General features: G+C 37.3%; 1 protein-coding gene across 3 annotated transcripts in view; it reads right to left on the bottom strand.

Moving 5' to 3' along the window:
- Positions 1-14,439: 14,439 nt before the first annotated feature.
- The window catches only part of cdh12b (cadherin 12b), a 321,993-nt gene continuing 317,127 nt past the window's right edge, over positions 14,440-19,305 (bottom strand). For all 3 annotated transcript variants that reach the window (XM_021480407.3, XM_021480408.3, XM_073918845.1), the window contains exon 12: positions 14,440-15,786. In XM_021480407.3, coding sequence (XP_021336082.2) covers positions 15,263-15,786 — 524 coding nt within the window. In that variant the 3' untranslated portion in view covers positions 14,440-15,262. The remainder of the gene's footprint in view (positions 15,787-19,305) is intronic.

Below are 19,305 nucleotides of genomic sequence, written 5' to 3'. Positions count from 1 at the left end.
TATCCTCAACAGAAATGACTCACCGCTGTTTACAGTGTGTAAACACAGATACAGGGACACTGAAGCATTTCAAAGTCACGTCGATCAGTTGGTTTGTCTATAAGCTGACATACGAGCGATCCACTGATGAATCGCACAATTCACACAAACTGATGATTGATTATAAAGTAAGCTTGGCATGCTGGACACGCACGGGAAATATACCTTATAAATAGAGTTTGTGACTTTTTCAACACAATTTCAAAACCATAGGTGTCCACATTGCTGAACAACGTATGTAAAACAATGCGAAGACTTGCGGCCGCCTTTTCTTCTCTCCTGAACTTGAAAATATGATTGGCAGAATCGTAGAAATGCTGGATTAAGATCGTCTAGGGGGTCGAATCGAGATTGCGATCTTCATTCGATTAATTGTGCAGCTCTATTATAAGGCCTAAATTATTTCTCTGATCTCAGAATCAAAATTGCAAAAAGTAGAAAAATTATTTCTGCTTTCTAATTATAATTACTGATTAGCCATTCTCAGCTATCAAACTCATACCACAAGCAAGCTTCAACAGATTTCAAGATGTTTTTTTGTGCACTACTGAAACAGCCTGTGATGTAGGCTTGCATAAAGGCAATGTTAATGTTTGTCCAAAAATAAAGATCGTGCCACAACCTCCTTTTCTTAAGCGTGTTAAAGCATTTCACATTTCTCTTAAGCCCTGAGTGCAAAACGATCAACAGGGAACCATTTATTCATAGTGCACTTATGACAGTAAGGCCTCTTCGTGATAAATAGAAATACGCAGAATCCTTTTGTTGCATTTCCTTTTAACATGAATGTTTTCCCCTGAACAGCACTGCATTTCTTTATATATTCATTCAGCAGGATTTTAAAATGTATCATTGCAGTGCTTTGCTGGGGCAAAAATAGCATTAGATTTTAAACAAGGCAAATTACCTAATTTTAAATGAAAAATAAGTACTATATTTGTGATTTGTTTTAGCCTGCTTTTAGCTTATGGTGTTTTTTAGGTTAGCATTAAGCTGTAATACTATGCATTTTATTCACCAAAGTCTAAAAGTGTCATTTCTGTACAAAACCTGTAGCCAGCCTGGTGAAAGTGGTGGTTCTTTTTTCTCAAAAGGTGGACCTCGGATGGTCATCATAACCACACTTTTTAACAAACCAAAATATTACCTAAAGATTTAGGATAAAGAAATATGAATAAATACTTCATATTATTAGAAAAGAATAGGAATCTGCTAAAGTCTTAAATTAAAAACTGTAGCCTATTGTCATTTACTAGCCAAATAACCAACTAGCCAGAACATTCGACTTTTCTCAGTCAGAATTTGGATATTTGATTAATAAAAATCATAATTAAAACATAAATTAAAACATAATAATAATAATAATGATAATAATAATAATAAAAAAGCTTTATGATTTGTCTAAACTCTTGCAAAGAGTACATTTGATTGAAAATTAATGCAAAAAAACAAAAGCCAAATTAGTATTCCAATTAACTTTAATATTGGCCAAAATTGGTGCTTGTTACTTGAAGTTACTTGAAAATGTTTTCTCTATTTAAAAACAATACAGTAGCGAATAAAGACTTCTCTTCAATGACATTGTATGTTTTCTTGCACAGCCGGATGTTGGACACATGAAAAATATGACAAAGACACAAAGTCACACTGAAGAAACAGCCAACAGAGGATTCTGCTTGCTCATTTTTCAATTAGTTGTTTTCACAAATTATGATGGCATAGCAGTCAAAATAGAGCTCATGTATGGGACAAACTCTGGACCTTTGTCATTGAGGGATGCATGGTTTCTGCTACATTCATTCTTCCGTGGCGGGGCGCCACACCAAAATTCATGCCGCCGCGGCTCCATCACAGTTTCTCATTTAAAACATTCAGTCGTGTTTTATAAATAGCGGGTATAAATCGCACCAAAACATACTAAAAGGTAAGTGAATTATAACAGCGCAAACTTTTCTGTAATAGTAGTAATGCTGTGAGCTATTTGTTTAACCCTTAAAGGTAACGTGCTGACTGACTGACTGACTGGCGAAACAGCAAACACAGCGTAGCTTTTAGTTAAGATGAACACAGTTTCTATAATTATACTTTACAGATAAAGGTCTATGGCTCTGCATATTATGACTTTATCTTGCTGGAGTTTATAGCCGTTTCATTTTACTTCAGGACGCATTAAAACTGCTTTGTATGTCTATTGGAGACATTCATAAAAATTCCTAACAAATCTAATAACTGTTAGAGACATACTTGTTACATAAACGCACTGAATCGCACTTCATCAACGCTTGAGCAGCGTACATTTGAGGGCGTGCAAGAAGTTTTGTTCGCGAACAGAGGAAATCGCCATGCAAGCAAAGAGATTTGCATGCTTGTAATACATTAATGCGATTTCTACTTGTAATACTGCGCTCAAGACATTTATCATTGAAATAATGCCATAGGTAGTTGGTAGATCTGTGTAAAAAAGGCCTGCCACCACTGCTGGAAAAAATCCTAGAGGAAACACTGAGCGGTGGTTCTTTCGAATGACCCGAACCCCCCATGGGCCTGACATACTGTACTAAACAGAATTGCAAATAAATTGGTTATACTGCTCACGCAACAGTCATAGTCATTATTTGGTGAAACAACACAAGAATGCTTTTCTTCTGCAGCTTAAAATGCATTTAAGCATTTCTAATCAGTAGAGCCTGCTGGGAAAAAAATAAAAAAAAAAATAAAAAATAAAAACAGCTTTAACCGGCCTAGACTGGTTGGCTGATTGTATCGGGTTAACCAGCCTGGTTTTGAAGGGTTTTGGCCATTCAGGCTAGTTTTTGGTCTGGCTGGGAGATTAAACCAGCTAACCACCTTAGCTTAAACCACCTTAGGCTGTTTTAAGCTGCATTTTTTTCAGCAGGGAGAGCTATTTATCAGTTCAATCTAAAAATTGAGGTAAAGTTGGTTTTACATTGGCACATACGTTCAGTGACAGTTTCATACATTGTTTACTATGGTACTTTGAATATGGTACTTTGCATATTCAGACTGAAATCACATGTAAGTATGACTTCAAAACAACATTAGCACTATTTAATTGTCTGTGAAGATTGTTGTACTTTGATGGTTGTTGGCTGCTAATATGATTTCACCATTTAGAATTTGCAATGGATACTTTTCTGAGAATATATTATTAATGAGAAAGACTGAATGTGCGAATATAAAACCAACTTTACCTAAGTAATCTGAAAGACATTCTGTATCCTAAAACAAAAGTCGGTCAAATATACGAGACAGGAGCTCAGCGTGATCTAGGATGATTATTTAATCATGTTTCTAGCCACATTTCTCTTAAATAAATATAACCACTGTAACCTTCAGACTGAAGTGAAGTTGGTTTTATATTCAGGCATTCGTTCAGTGAGAGTCCTCATAGTTTACCATGCTACTTTTAATATTCGGTCTAAAATCCATGTAACATTACATATGACCTCAAAACAACATTGACCCTATTTAATTGACTGTGATTAATGTACTTTAATATTCGTTGGCTGCTAAAGTGCAAAAAACAATTTTCTGAAATGATAATATTGAGGAGAAAGTCCAAATGTGCGAATAAAACCAACTTTACCTCGATAATCTACAGTGCATCAGTTGTCCCGTGCTGTTTTGAAAGTGTTTAACTTACCTTCTGTGTGGTCAAGTTGCTTGCAGGTGTTGAACTTCATAACTTCTTCATCGCTGTCATCAAACGTATTGTGTTTTTTCAATGCATTGCTGGTCAATATTTACTTTATCCAGCGCTCCTTTTGTAATTTTTGTCCACAAAGTTTCTGCGTTCTGCTCCACGAGGAAGTTCAGAAGAACCGCTTTAAACGATTCAGTTAATTAGCGAGTCGTTGTGTGAGTGAAAAGGTCGTATGATTCCTTTTGGAACTTGAACGAATGAGCTAAGCTGAGCTGTTTTTTTTTTTCAAAAGATTCATTGGGTGAGTTGAAAAGCTCATATGATTCATGAACTGTTCGAATGTGAGCGAATGGGGTTTCGCTGTAGTGTGAATTATTTCAATACATCAAGCAAGCTGTTCAAAGATTCAGTGGGTGAGTGAGGCGCTCAAATGAATCAAACTGAATCACGAATCGGTTCTGCTGGCGTTTGACCAGCTCATGCTATATAAAAGAGACTGGAAATAGTTTATTCAATTCTTATTCGTCAGTTGTTTTTCAAAAATCTCGACATAGAATACAAAAAAAAAAAAATCAAAAATCCTTTAAAGTCATTTCTTATTAGTCAAAAATTAATGTAAATTTCTTATAAAGACAACGTCTCTGGTGCGTTTATGTAAGTGCTGTCATACTGTTTTCCCATATACAGTACTAAAGTAATTTACAGTAAATAATGTTCTTGAACCATTATAGTAAAATGTCAGTAGCTATAGTAGATATTTACAGCACTTTGTTAATGAATATGCTACAGCATACTAAGTTGTGTCTCATAAAGAGTAAATACCGTAGTATACTTTTAGATTATAGTACATTAAAAATGTGGTGTATTGTAGGCTAGTAATATATTACAAAAACTGTATTGGGTTATTTGGTTATATTGTTACAGTTATTGTGTTATCGTAGCAACTAATTAATACAACAGATTATTCAAAATACTTTACTATAGTATGGTTCAAACACACTATATTACACTATAGTATTATTAATTTATATATTGTTTTTCACGCTGGCTGTTCATAAACTGCCTGTTACACTAAATAATTCAGAAATCAAATGAGCTGTCACAGTTACACTGACAGTAAGTAACTATAAAAAGCGTAATAGTCAAATCATGAATAAAATCATTTAGACAGCTGCTCATAACGTTATCTATTCTGCAATTGTGTTAAATCTAATATATTTTCCATGACTGGTCACAGGGCACCTGTGTTCCCAGAGCAAGAAGAGTGCTATCGAGCTGGAAAATGACAAGGTTATGACCTTTTCTGCAGGGTAACACTGTGCCGCGTATATTAATGGTAATAGATGTGTTACCTGACACACCGAGATAAAAATTTATGTTTAGACATTGACCTGCTTCTGTCGCAGCCACAGAATGAAACACACGCTGACATATGATGCCGTTTCTGCTTCCATTATCATGACTAAGTATGAGCTGAGAGTGGCTCAGTGGGAGATTTGACCAAAATCCGTATCATATTATACAGTAGGTGTATATCACAGTATGATTCATGTTAATTCAAACATACATATTTAATGCTATCTTTAAATAATCCATTTAAAATGTAATTTTCATTAACATCATTATTTCATCTTCAGTGTAATTTACTTAAGTGAAATGCACTGTTTATAAAAAGAAATGGCTTTGATTTGTATTTGTCTTTTAATATATTTTGCTGATTTTCATTTACTTTAATAAACGTCTTGAGTCTTGACTGAACTTAAATGTATCTGTATTACAGTAATCAATAAATTAACTGAGCACTTAGATCATTTCTTTATCAACCGAAGAGTTTTCTGCAAAGTGTTTTAATATATATTTTTAAGTTTTTAATTGTTTTATTAAAGTTTTTTTCTTTTGTTTGCTTTGAGAAATACATATTTCATGAAGTCATTCATTCATTTTCTCTTTGGCTTAGTCTCTATTTCAGAGGTTGCCACAGCAAAATGATCTGCCAATTATTCTGGCAAAAGTTTTACACAGCGGATGCCCTTCCAGCCACAACCTAGTACTGGGAAACACCCATACACACTCATTCTCACACACACTCACTAAGGTCAATTTAGTTCATCCAATTCACCTATATCGCATGTGTTTGGAATGTGGGGGTAACCGGAGCACCCAGAGGAAACCCACGCCAACACAGTGAGAACATGCAAACTCCACACAGAAATGCCAACTGGCTCAGCCGGGACTTAAACTATTGACCTTCTAGCTGTGAGGCAAAAGTGCTAACCACTATTTATTCTAAATGATTGTATGTGAAATACAAAACTCACAGTTTAAATATGATCTTAAAAAGCAAAAAAAAAAAAAAAAAAAAAAAAAAAAACAATCATATTAATAACCCATACTCATAAGAACTCATTTGTGCTTCTAAAATCTTAAATTCATCAAGTTATGGCAGTAATTGTTGAATGTATTTTTGCTTTATTTCTATACAAACATTTAAACAAAATGTGTTTACTTTGGATGAAACAAAGAAACTGAAACATATTTATAACATTAAGTGAATGTATGCTTAAAACAAAATATATATGAATGCCTTATGAAAATTGCTAATTTCCAATTGACAATTGCCAGTTTGTTTATTTATTTATTTTTATTTTATTTTATTTTATTTTTTTATTTTTTTGAGCCCACTGGCAGACCTTTTTGTTTTAATCATAAACTTACTTCAAAAAGCAATTGAGGAAAAAATCTGTCTTTTTGTAATATGATAAGAAGGGACAGTAAATGATTTCAATGCATTCTAGTGTTTGGGAGCAGCAAACTTTAAGCTATATTTAGTGAAATACCTTTAAAAAAATAAATGTTGATTTTTTTGGGGGGCGACACATGATTAGCTCTGTGATTAGCACTGTCCCCGCACAGCAAGAAGGTTGCGGCTGGGTCAGTTGGCATTTCTGTGTGGAGTTTGATTGTTCTCCCTGTGTTAGTGTGGGTTTCCTCCAGGTGCTCCGGTTTTCCCCACAGTCCAAAGACATGCGCTATAGGTGAATTGAATATACTAAATTGGCCGAATGAGTGTGTGAGTATGGATGTTTCCCAATACTTGGTTGCAGCTGAAAGGGCATCCACTGCATAAAACATTTGCTGGATAAGTTGATGGTTTAATACGCTGTGGCAACCACTAATGACTAAAGGGACTAAGGCGAATTAATATGAATGAATAAATGGAGATTTGTTTCAGCATTGAAGTTTTGATATCAAATACAACTCTCTGTTGCTTCCGGTATAATTTCATTTCATTAAAAAAAAAAAACAACATATTGACATTTTTTGTTTCCTTTAAATGATTCATTAAATGATTTTTACTTGGTTTTACACAGAAAGGAAGAAGGTAGTACTTGACAGGAAAAAAAATGTATTGAGACTCATCTGCAAATGTACACTCATCTGCTACGTTTTTGGTTCAACAAGGTTCTGTAAAATACTTTAAAATGTGCATGTCTTGCAATTCTCTGGGACACTCTCTTTGTGTCGTGTCCCTTGGAAACCCAAATACAGAAGCAGAAGAAGCATTGTGGAAATAGCAGCTCACTTTGCAAAATTTCTCTGGCCCAGCTCTGGCCCACACAATCAGCTTTTGCTCGGCCCACATGCCGCAGTGAATTACGGTACATGACTGGACCAAGTCTGTCTTCCAGACAAGGGCTAAAAACAAACCATATCTGGGCCAAGTCTCAGCCAAGTTAATAACCCGTAACTGAGCCTGAACCGGGCCAGAAATGTTGGTGAATCACAACTGCAATTGAAATGAATAAACCCATGAATCATTGTGCTTTTTCTTGAAGTGACCTGATAGGTAGATTATTTTTATTTGAAAATAATAACAAGGTATTTAAATTTGGGTCAAGCTTACATGGCCCACATATCAATTATTAACATCTGGGCCAAATACTACAATCTGGCCCAAGTATTGTGTGCCACCTTAAAGATGGTGCCACCTCTGCAAAAACAGGGCGATGTTTGGCCCACATGCTTTATGCCAGTGCCGGATGAATACCTGCTGTGCCAGATTTATGCCAAATCTGGGCCAGAATTCTTTGCTATGTGGAAGCATTTGGATGGCATTTTAGCTTTCTCTGCTATAATATTACAGCACATCTGGCGCTGGCCTGTTACTGTGCATGCATGTAACCTGAAGTGTTTGTGATCTCACAAGCCCGGATGTATTTTTTCTTCGTTCGCTCTAGGCTTTGCTAAGCTAACTCTATAAAAGCCAATGTCCACCTTTAAATTGAACTTTGAGCTCATTAAATTCAGAGATGTTGTTTATTTTCACACAGCTACATTACACAGACACTAAAGTTAAAATATGATATCGTAGTGGACCACCCCTGTGCTTTACACAATGGGGGGAAAACTCCTCATCCACCACCAGTGTGCAGCATCCACCCGAATGACGCAACAACAGCCATTTTGCACCAGACAGCACACGACACACCAGTTGATTGGTGGAGAGGTGACAAAGTGATGAAGCCAATTATGATATGGGGAGGGTTAGGAGGCCAGTGACAAATTGGGCCAGGATGCCGGGATGAAACCCCTACTCTTTTTCGAAGGACATCCTAGGATTTTTAATGACCACAGAGGGTCAGGACCTTGAGTTATTATCTCATTGGAAAGACGGCGCTCACTGAGCAGTATAGAGTCCCCGTCACTATACTAGGTCATTAGCACTCACACAGACCCCCTGCTGGCCTCACTAACACCACTTCCGGCAGCAACCTAGCTTTCCCACGTGGTCTCCCATCCAGGTACTGACCGGGCGCAGCCCTGCTTAGCTTCAGTGGGTGACCATGTGAGAGTTGCAGAGAGCTAGCTGTCTTAAAAACATAGACACATTAAACCTGCACCAGAACGCTGATATTATTGTTGATAAGTCTCTTCTCTTCTCCTCTTTTCTTCTCTGATGATGCAAACACTGGTGTGAGGGCGGAGCAACCTGTCAATCACAAGAAAATGACCATTGGCAAACCACAACAGCTTAACCAATCAACTTCTTATGAACAAAAATAAGTAATTTCTTCCAGAAGATGCTCTTTCCCGATTATACACATTATGTTAAAATAATAATAATGCAACTTACCAAACCACAAGCTTTCTTTTAAACCTCAATCTCAGCATTTTTCAGCATTATTTACTTGATCTACAACACGAATCATTTGTAGGAGTGTTGGGTCATTTCAAAGTCATACCTGAGAGCAGTTACAAATGTGCTTTTGGAAAATCCAATTTTTGTAGATTACGGCATGCGAATTGAAGCTCACTCTAAGTAGATTCTGGATATGAAGCATGAAGAACAGAACAAGAAACAGCGAGGGAGAGATTGGATAACATGATTAAGTATTTTCAGAGCGTGACTTTAACGTCACAAGGACAGGAGATTTAAACATGATTTAGCTCAGATGGGAGGAAATTAAAATTTGCTTTACCTTAACACACACTAGATACACAAGGACATGAAAACCCTCGTGAAATGGAGTCAGAATGAGCGTTGGAGGACAGGGTCACATGAAGCATCTAAAAAAGAGCGGGAAAAAAAACACAAGCGGACAGGGTTCAAGAGAAGGTCTGAGAGATGACCTTAAAGATGGAGCTGGAGAGAATGTCATTGTTTTGTTATAGTTCTAGAGAGACAATAAATCTGTTTCAGACCACGGAAATTCCTCTTTATAATGTCAGTGTCTGTGCAGAAATCTATAATACTAACACCATGTATATTGGAAGCTCCCCTCCTCTCCTTTTTTTTGTTGCTATTTTGAAATATATGTATATATAAATATATGAACAGGGCGACACAATGGCTCAGTGGTTAGCACTGCCGCCTCACAGCAAAAAGGTTGTTGTTTCGAGTCCCGGATGGGTCAATCGGCATTTCTGCGTGGAGTTTACATGTTCTCCCCGTGTTTACGTGCATTTCCCCCACAGTCCTAAGACATGCAGTATCGGTGAATCGAGTAAACTAAATTGGTTGTGAATGAGAGTGTATGAATGTTTCCCAGTACTGGGTTTCAGCTGGAAGGACATCCACTGTATAAAACATATGCTGGATAGGTTGATGGTTCATTCCGCTGTGGTGACCACTGATGAACTAAGCCGAACGAAACTGAATGAACGAATGAATAAACAGGCACACATATTTATTATTCTGTTGTTGAAATGCCCAGCACATATACAGAGTCAAAAGATGTTAATATTAAGTTAGATTTAGATCATCAGCATCTAACGACAACCATATCAAAGAGCTTAGAATGACCAAGAGGCGACACTCTAGTGTAATTTGGGAAACAGCCACTAGAGGGCAGTCATTTTGGAATGAAAACTCCAATAGAACAACAGCATATTATAAGTCAGTAAAATAAACTATTAAAAGTGCTGATGATTGTGATAGTAAGTGTTGTATTGTCGTCTTACAGGTTGTATATCAGCTTTAATGTGCTTTTTAAATACATAAATAAAAAAGAAAGCAGCTGCTTGCCATCGCGATAAAATTCCAGGGGCCTCATGTACGAAGACTTGCGTGGAAATCATACTAAAACATTGCGTACGCACAAAGCTGCAAATGTGCGTACGCAGAAAAAAATTCAGATGTATGACACACTGCGTACGCTAAATCCCACGCATATTCTTTTGTACATCCGAATGAACGTGAAACTGAGCGCAACATGCACGAGCGCAAAAACCCATCCCTGCCTCCTCCCCCATATGAATATGCAAATGACTCTACTTTGGCAAAACCAAAGGAAAAAGCAATGGCAAAAGCAAGCAAGAAGAGAAACTTTGAACAGAATGTGAATTGGAGGTGCTCCTTTCGGAGGTAGACCAGAGAAAAGCGGTGATATTTGCAAGTTTGTTCTCCGGAATTAACAACAAAAGAAAAAATTGAGTGGGAGAGTTCAGCTGATGCGGTTAACACAGTTGGGTCTGAACAATGCACTGAGTGGAGTAAACAGGAAATAGTGGGATTTACATGTGTAAAATGTTGCAGTCCCCTTAGAAGTTGCAGTGGCGCAGCTCGTAAAATGCATGTCAACATTTTTTGACACGCATGTCAACATTGCATGTCAACATGCATGTCAACATTGTTTGAGCATGAACTCGGTTCGAATACAGCGTCTGATGAACTCTTTCTTCTTTCCCCCCCCACTGCATATCAGATTTTGCCTACTATTTATCACGAAGAAGACAAGTAGGAATCATAAATAAGTCTGTGCATCATATTTTATTTGCATTTATTGAATGGAAATGTTTCTGATTCACGTATGCAAATTCATCTTCAGATAGTGTCTTTATAGCAATGTGCGTGCAGTAGATAGCTCCCATTACATTGGGAAAACAGGCGACCGCTGCAAGTTGCGCTTTAATGTTTGGCTGGTCAACTCTATGGTATGGAAACCTTATATACCTGCTAGATGAACCCGTCTCATACAGCTGTCAATGCACGGCTCAACAACACTTTGTAGAGAGGAATTTAACACAACTGCCTCTAAAAATCGCCAATGGAAATAAAACAGACACGCACAAAAAATGTGCGTACGCCAGCCATAAAGCTGGCGTGGAGCTGCGCACATTCCCACGTTCAGTTCATCGTAAGTAAATCCAAACGTGAGCGATTCTGAGCGTGAAACCTGGCATACGCAAAGTTTTTGTGCGTACGCAGCGTTGATACATGAGGCCCCAGGAGTTTTCCAGGAGACAGAACAAAACGGAAGATGGGTCTGAAATGCGAGAGTTGCTGGGAAAAACGGGAGTGTTGGCAGGTATGGTCATGGAAGTGCAAGCAAGAAAGAGATGTTGTATGTAAAATGGCATGGGCATACCTAATAGTAACATGTATTAGCTACCTATTTGCAAATATTTCAGAACGTATTTGCAAATAGTTTTTTCCCAGTGAAGCACACATCAGTGTCCTTGAGATTACGCACAGAATCGAAGGCTCTGTCAACTATCACTGAGATGCTATGTTTACTAGAAGTGCTTAAGGGAAGCATCTTTATTTCTAAACATGACCAAAACTGACTATCTGCACATTAAACCAATTAATTGTACACCTTCCAGCCAATCAGAATCAAGGATTTCAACACACCATATGCTGTATATATACACTTCAAGATCTCTCGATTCCTGCATAGTACATTACGCATGATTGGAGTTGTCCTTATTTGTAAAAAAGCTGTCTGCTAACCTACTGACTGAATGGAAATGTGTAGAATCTTGTCTTCTATTGTGCGCAAACTCACAGTACAGTGTCCACATCATTGTAAATGTGTTTTCAGCGGTTGTAGCTTCCTGCTGTCTAATGAGCTCCAGAGCTCACTGTAAAGATCAGCACATTTTTACACTGTCTGACTTCCCCATGGAGAGAGCCATTAAGCAAATTAATAAAGACAGGGTCATTTGCATATTCATAGACTGCCCTAGATCATGCCCCGAGACAAAGTAATACGAAAGCAACAGGTACATCGGTCCGCCACAGACATGCCTGCATGACGATGTTTGATTTGGCAGCTACATTAGAAGCAACTTTTAATCAGCTCCACCAAAATAAAAGGGTTTATAATAGTATTCACCTTTAAAAGTAACTTGTGATTGTGTCTAAATATAGTAATGCTTGAATCAAATCATGTTTCATTTCCGTGCTAAACAACTGCCTCTAATGCGTCGTCAGTAATTGCAGTCTTCTTGCACAAACTTGTGTAGGTTTCGAACAAATTTGCATAATGGCAGTCTAGAGCTTTAACTGGCTGTCGTGGAACGACGTCTCGTTTCTCAAACACTGTAGGTGTAGCTGAGGAGCTTGGTTTGTGTTGTCAAAACGTCTATAAGATGCTGTTTCATGTGCTGCAAAAGCAAATCGGCTAAAATTGAATGATAAAACAACACTTTTTTTACTCTTCGTAGCACTGTTTGAAAGTCAGTGGAGCTGAAATTCAAATACAATAATAAGCATTTGTTTTCTGATGCCCATTTCTTAAGTGGTGAACAGACTAGGACAATCACCTGATCAAACACAGGCTCATTGTGTATATGTACCCCTGAATACATTTCTGGAGAGGACAAATTATGTAGCCAGAGGTTATGTAAAACGAACGATACGGGGCGGTATGACATCGTTACTTTTCGCACTACCAGCTGACCGCTTACCTCCATGTGGACAGATTTTCTCTTGTAACCAGTTTGCCCAGTAGCTCGTCGTGTTCAAGTCTAGCAAAGAACAGGGGTCCGTTCTTAGTATGTGGATTATTTAATTAGCTGGATTTGGTTTATTAACTATTCAAGTTAATAAACTTGAACAGATTGCTACTAAAGAAAATCCGCTCTGAATGTAAAGCTAAATAAATTGCTAAACACTCTTGACAAATAACAGTGTAAAGCCTGCAGCCCACAAAAAATGTGGAAAGTTATTGCGTATCATATTTAACAAACCGTTTCCTATAAATTTTATGTCATCTATCCTACAACACATGTAGTGATCTCAGATCTGTTCATTCCAACATTTTTATCTGATTCGCCAACTTGTTTGAAGAACCAAATTAGCCAAAGATCAGTTATCAAGATTAACAAATGGAGGATCGGCAAAATCATCTTAGATCATTCAAGCGAGGCACAAAGAACAGACCACAGTTCCATAAAGCAGGTAAAAGAAAAACAAAAGGCAACACATAAAATAAACAAGTAAATAACAGAGTGAGAACATAGTAATATCTGAAAATGTAGTAAAAATCAGGCGAGGGCTTTTCATTTTTTCTGGATTGCTTTTCAAAACACTGTCGGTTGGGTTTAGGGAAGGGGGTTGGTGGGGGTATTAGTCAGTCAGTCAGCTGACAGCGACCTCTGGTGGATTTACACAAGAAGAGCAGACGTAAATGGCACCCACATGAGAAATTTGAGATCTAAAAAAGCGTATATTGAGCGGCCTCTGGTAGGCATGGGAAGATAACCGTTTTCAAGATATACCGCGGTTTAGAAAAGTTAAGGTTTTAAAACCGTCAAAATTTTCTGCTATACTGTTCCTAAGGTATGTGTACAATTTTTATTGACATTTTTTGTTTTGTTTTTTGGACAACAGTATCTTCAGCAGTAAAGATATCTAAAAATGCCATTTTACTTATGAAAAAAAAAACATTCAGTTTTTGAAACAAATGAAGACAGCAGAAGTCAATGAATCATTTAGCCTGACATGTTTACTGCACCAAAATATTTTAAATGTTTCTCAAAATAAAATATATTGTGTTCAAAAGGTAAAAAACTTTTTTTTTTTTTTTTTACCCAGACATTTAAAATGAATATATTTTAGACCAGTAATCATAATACTGTGATACCATGAAACCGTGATATATTTTTTTTTCCAAGGTTATCATTCCATCTAAATCTTATATCGGCCCATGCCTAGCCTCTGGCGGATTCGCAAAAACAATTACGGCAAAAAAACGTACCTCCTGGGATGTTTTTCATGCTCTTCAGAAATGTATACAGGGGTATGTTTCCACAATGAGACTGAGCTGGACCAATCAGAGCAGAGTAGACTGTCAGGAAAGTAAGGATTAGAGAGATCAGATCCTTAAAAAAACCATTTCAATCGCTGTGAGGGGGAAAACATTACTGCATAAATATTATGAAAAAAAAAAATAAAATAAACAAGTATTTTTTGACCTTGGAGGGTTGAAGTGAAATGTTCATCTTCTCTCTATTCCCAAGTGGTGTTTATTTAAGAAAACTGTGTTTTTATTACAGGACTCAACTGTAATAGCTCGTTTAGCCCTAAAGTTCATTTTTTACAACAAGTACAAGTCTATACAAGTTCCTCTTGGGACTACGATGTCCATGTCCTCACGAGGAGCAAATAATTAAGAAAATCCTTCAAAAAAATAAGAAATTCGATTTGAAATCATGATAAATAGATAAATACATAACAAAACGTTACAACCCGTCTCAACAGCCTCACAAATAAATAAATAGAATCATAAATAACATAAAAACTCATTTCTTTGGCCAAACGAGGCCCATGTAGACGTTTCCTCTCAAAAGCCCAACCACCGAAGCCAGGAATCCAGGTCACGGTCAGCTTCGGTTAGCGACGCCATTCATCCTTAAGAAGGGTGACGAAACAAAGCTAAACCGTAAAAAAAACAGAAGAAGAAGAACAAACCAACTCCGTTGAGGCACTTTTAAGGATGTCAGAAAAAATTTGCATCTTCTGTGTGGTTCGTTTTTTGTGTCTGTTTGTTTGTGTGTGGAAAGCAAAGCTGAATAAATATGACCAAAACATCTCCAACATTCATTTACAGATAATCCAAAAGCTGCATTTTTTTTGTTTTTTCGTTTTTCCAATTCTGGCTTCCTTTATCCTCTGGTGTTTTGGGTATGAAATCAAGGCAAACTACATCCCTCTCCCTCAAAACAAACAAAAAGGAACTATAAAATAATAATAATAAATTCAAAACGTTAAACACACGTCTATGTTTGTCTGAAAGCCATCGTAAAAAAACAAAAACAAAAAATAAAGCAACATCAGTGTTTGTTTTCGGTGGCGGAGCTGGATGTTACATCTGATTGGCTCTCTGATCGTTCTCCAAATATCCCTGCGAGGGTTTTGAAGCGAGGCCCCCACTCGTTGAGGTAATCATAGTCCTCTTCTGTTTCCCCTTTTACGGACTCTATAGAGCTCAAACTTTCAGCCACCGAACCCTCACCCTCATAGGCGTAAGTGGCCAGCGAATCATATGGTGGTGCGGACGTGTCTCCATCGTGCTCCTGCAGACGCTGACTGATGAAGTTGCTGATGTCGTTGCTGTTCTGTGAGCCGATTGGCCGACGCGGACACAATCCCAGCTCTGGCTTGACGTCTCGGCGAAACAGGTTTTCCTTGATGACTTTGGGGTTGCGAAGGGTGCCCATGTCGAATGCGTGCGTATCCTCTTCGCCTCCTCCTTCATCATCGTAATGGATGACATTGTCACGGATGTCCTCTTTGGATGTCATGAGGGTCTCTTTCTTCTTTTGTCGCCGAACCCCCACGTAGAGCACCACGATCACTGCAAGAAACACAACAGAGGACGTTTAGCTTTTTTATGATCCATATTATTAACATTATAAGAAAGATTAAAGATGTTATTAGAATGTATGACAATGAAGACTCTGAAGAGCCAATGAAACATAGGAAGGTGTTTGCAACACAAAGAACAGAACAAAACATACAATCTTTTGTCTTTATTCATTCAGTTGTCACTATTAATGAACCAAAACCTAAGATTTTTGTCTTAGTAAATTTAATTATAGTAAGCAAGGTCATACTTAATTTTAGGTAATGTTTAGGATTAGGGATTAGGTGCATGCTTTTTTTATTGTCTCTGTGTAAACTAGAAAAAAAGTGTATGATCAGTTGCGAAACGGCCTGACTGTTTTTTGTTGTTCAATTGATGAATGTTTTTGTAAAGAAAATCTTTTTCAATTGCAATAGAGAAACATCTCTTTTTTAGCACATCTTTTTCCCCCTAAAACAGACTTCAAGAGTTCACACTTAGCTGATGATTAATTATAAAAGCTTGTTTGGCATGCTGTCCCGGGAGAGAGCCCTGAGCTCATGAGATCCTCGAGCCCAGGGCTCCCTCCCGTTGCAAGGCGGGAGGGGAGTTTGAGCTCAGGTAGATCTCGAGAACTCCCCTGCTGTAGCAAGTGAATGCTCTTGAAATTAATTACTAACTAGAAGCGTGTCTATGTTGACAATTTGGATTGTTCAATTGACTTAATTGCATGTTTTTAGGCAGTGGGAGGAAACCGGGGAACCCGGGGGAAACCCACGTGAGCACGGGGAGAAGTGCAAACTCCACACAGAAATGTCTGCTAGTTTTGGTAAAGCCAGGAACCAGAGACATTCTTGCTGTGAGGCGACAGTGCTAGGCACTGGGCCACCGTGTCACCCGTCTAAGAAGTAAGAGTAGGGGAGGAAGGGGGGACTCTTCAAAACGAAGATAGCAATGGAATAAACCCCTGGGTATTTATAGTAGTTTAGGAGTCATCTGATTGGATCGTAGTGAATTAGATAATGCGGGTCAGCTGCTAGCAATCATAAGCACGTGATCCTCTCGAAATTTGTTTATACATAAACTTCACTTATGGAGCTTTTAGTTTAGGGATTATGTTACTATATTAGTGTAATACTTTTAAAATTACAACACAAAATATGTATCTATCAACATTTTTTTCCTACTGAAATAACAGGAGAAAAAGAAGCAAGGAACTTTTCACAGTAGATATGTATACACTCACTGGCCACTTTATTAGCTACACCTGTCCAACTGCTCGTTAATGTAAATTTCAGTCAATCACATGGCAGCATTTAAGCATGTAGACATGGTCAAGATGATCTGCTGCAGTTCAATGCGAGCATCAGAATGAGGAAGAAAGGTGATTTAAGTGACTTTGAACGTGGCATGTTTGTTGGTGCCAGACGGGCTAGTCTGAGTGTTTGAGAAACTGCTGATCTACTGGGATTTTCAAGCACAACCATCTCTAGGGTTTACAGTGAATGGTCCGACATGGAGAAAATATTCAATGAGCAGCAGTTATGTGGGTGCAAATGCCTTGTTGATGCCAGAGTGTCAACGCCACAGTTTTGTGACCACAGTATTGCTGCTGACCATGTCCATCCCTTTATGACCACAGTGTACCGATCCTCTGATACTTCCAGCACGATAACGCACCATGTCAAACAGTGCAAATTCATCTTAGACTGGTTTCTTGAACATGACAATGCGTTCACTGTACTCAAATGGCCTCCACAGTCACCAGCTCTCAATCCAATAGAGAACCTTTCGTATGTGGTGGATTCACATCATGGATGTGCAGCCGACAAATCTGCAGCAACTGCATGATACTCTCATTTCAATGTGGACCAAAATCTCTGAGGATTATTTCTAGTACCTTGTTGAATTTATGCCTTGAAGGATTAAGGCTGAAGGCAAAGTCCAACCCAGTACTAGTAAGTTGTACCTAATAAATTGGCCGGTAGGTAGGTGTATGTATATGTGTATATATATATATATATATATATATATATATATATATATACAGGTGTTTTGGTGCATTTCTCCCAACACTATTTACATTTGCACAACAGTTAATGGATTTCTCAGAACAATTAGTACAAAAACCTAGTTGAAAACCTGCAAAAGCGTGTCACTTGCTCAAAATAGAGAGCTCATTCCTCAAAAGCAAGTATTGATGTCAATAAAAAGTGTCAGTGTCATCAAGATAAAAAGGCCTGACACCATTGTTTATGAACAAGATGTCATGTTTTCATTATGACAGTTATTTTTTTCCAAAGCAAAAAAGTTAGACGTCACTGCATTTAGTGAGGTATCTGAGTACAAGACACTGAATATGTATGTTTCACATTTTTACTGAATTTGATCATTGCAATTCTAATTTATTCACAGCATTGTGCAAAATAATAAATACACCCTTATTTCCAACAAACATAAACTTGAGCTGTGCACAACTGTAAACAATATTGCAGGACATATTGGAACTGAACCTACAACATACACAAGACTGTAAATCATTCATGAAACTGTTCAATTTAGAAGACATTGTCTGGAAAAAAAGATTTAAAACATTTTATAAAATTTCCTTGACAGATTTTAACAACTAGTTGACTAATGACTGAAGTAATGAATAAGGACTATAGTTTTATATGGAATGACTATTCAGCATTCACAAGTTTAGTTAATTTTGACTGACATGACATAAGCAAATAAAAATATTATAAAACAGTAGAAAGTTGTATAAAAGCAATTGATGCATGTCCAAAAGCATTTGCAATTTGTTGGAAGGAATGAGAAACTGCTACTATGATGTGCACAAATGACTAATTGTTTTGAGAAATGCCTTAACTGTTGTGCAAATGTAAATAGTTTTGTGAAAAATGCACCAAAGCCACTGAATAAAACTTATAAAAAAATATGATCAATATTATTAGCCCCTTAAAAATTTCTATTTAAATATAATAATTTTAGATATTAGTTTTTAAATAATTTAAATAATTTATATTTTAATTTTAAAAATTAAATAACACATAGTAGCATTTTTAAATAATAATTAAAAATAGTAATTTTGACTGCATCTGTTGGTTTGCATATAGCAACATGTGTAAATGTGTACTTTGAATGCAATATAAGATGCTTTATGCTTAGGATATACTGTTAGCATTTACCAAATAAACACATCTAAAACCTGACAATGATATGATGATATATATTTCATGATTTAGCTCACACACAACACTGTATTTCAAGCTGATTTTATAAAACGGTCAAAGCCCGGTAGAGGGTAAAATAAACCCCCCACAGGTGATTAACTTGTAACAGAAAGGTTGGTCTTGCTTTAGTCAAAGTACTGGGCATTGTGATTTCTCCCATTCATTTGTCTATGGGTGACTGAAAGTGTCCTCGTTATGCTGTCTGTACAATCAGCAAGGGGAGGAGGCAGAACGACAGCGGAGGCCAGTGGAAACACTCTTCCTCATTCAATCAAGCAGACAATCCCCCTCATTT

This window comes from Danio rerio, chromosome 12 (genome assembly GCF_049306965.1).
Source record: "Danio rerio strain Tuebingen ecotype United States chromosome 12, GRCz12tu, whole genome shotgun sequence".
Classification (NCBI taxonomy): domain Eukaryota; kingdom Metazoa; phylum Chordata; class Actinopteri; order Cypriniformes; family Danionidae; genus Danio; species Danio rerio.
This window is presented reverse-complemented; position numbering and strand designations above follow the sequence as displayed.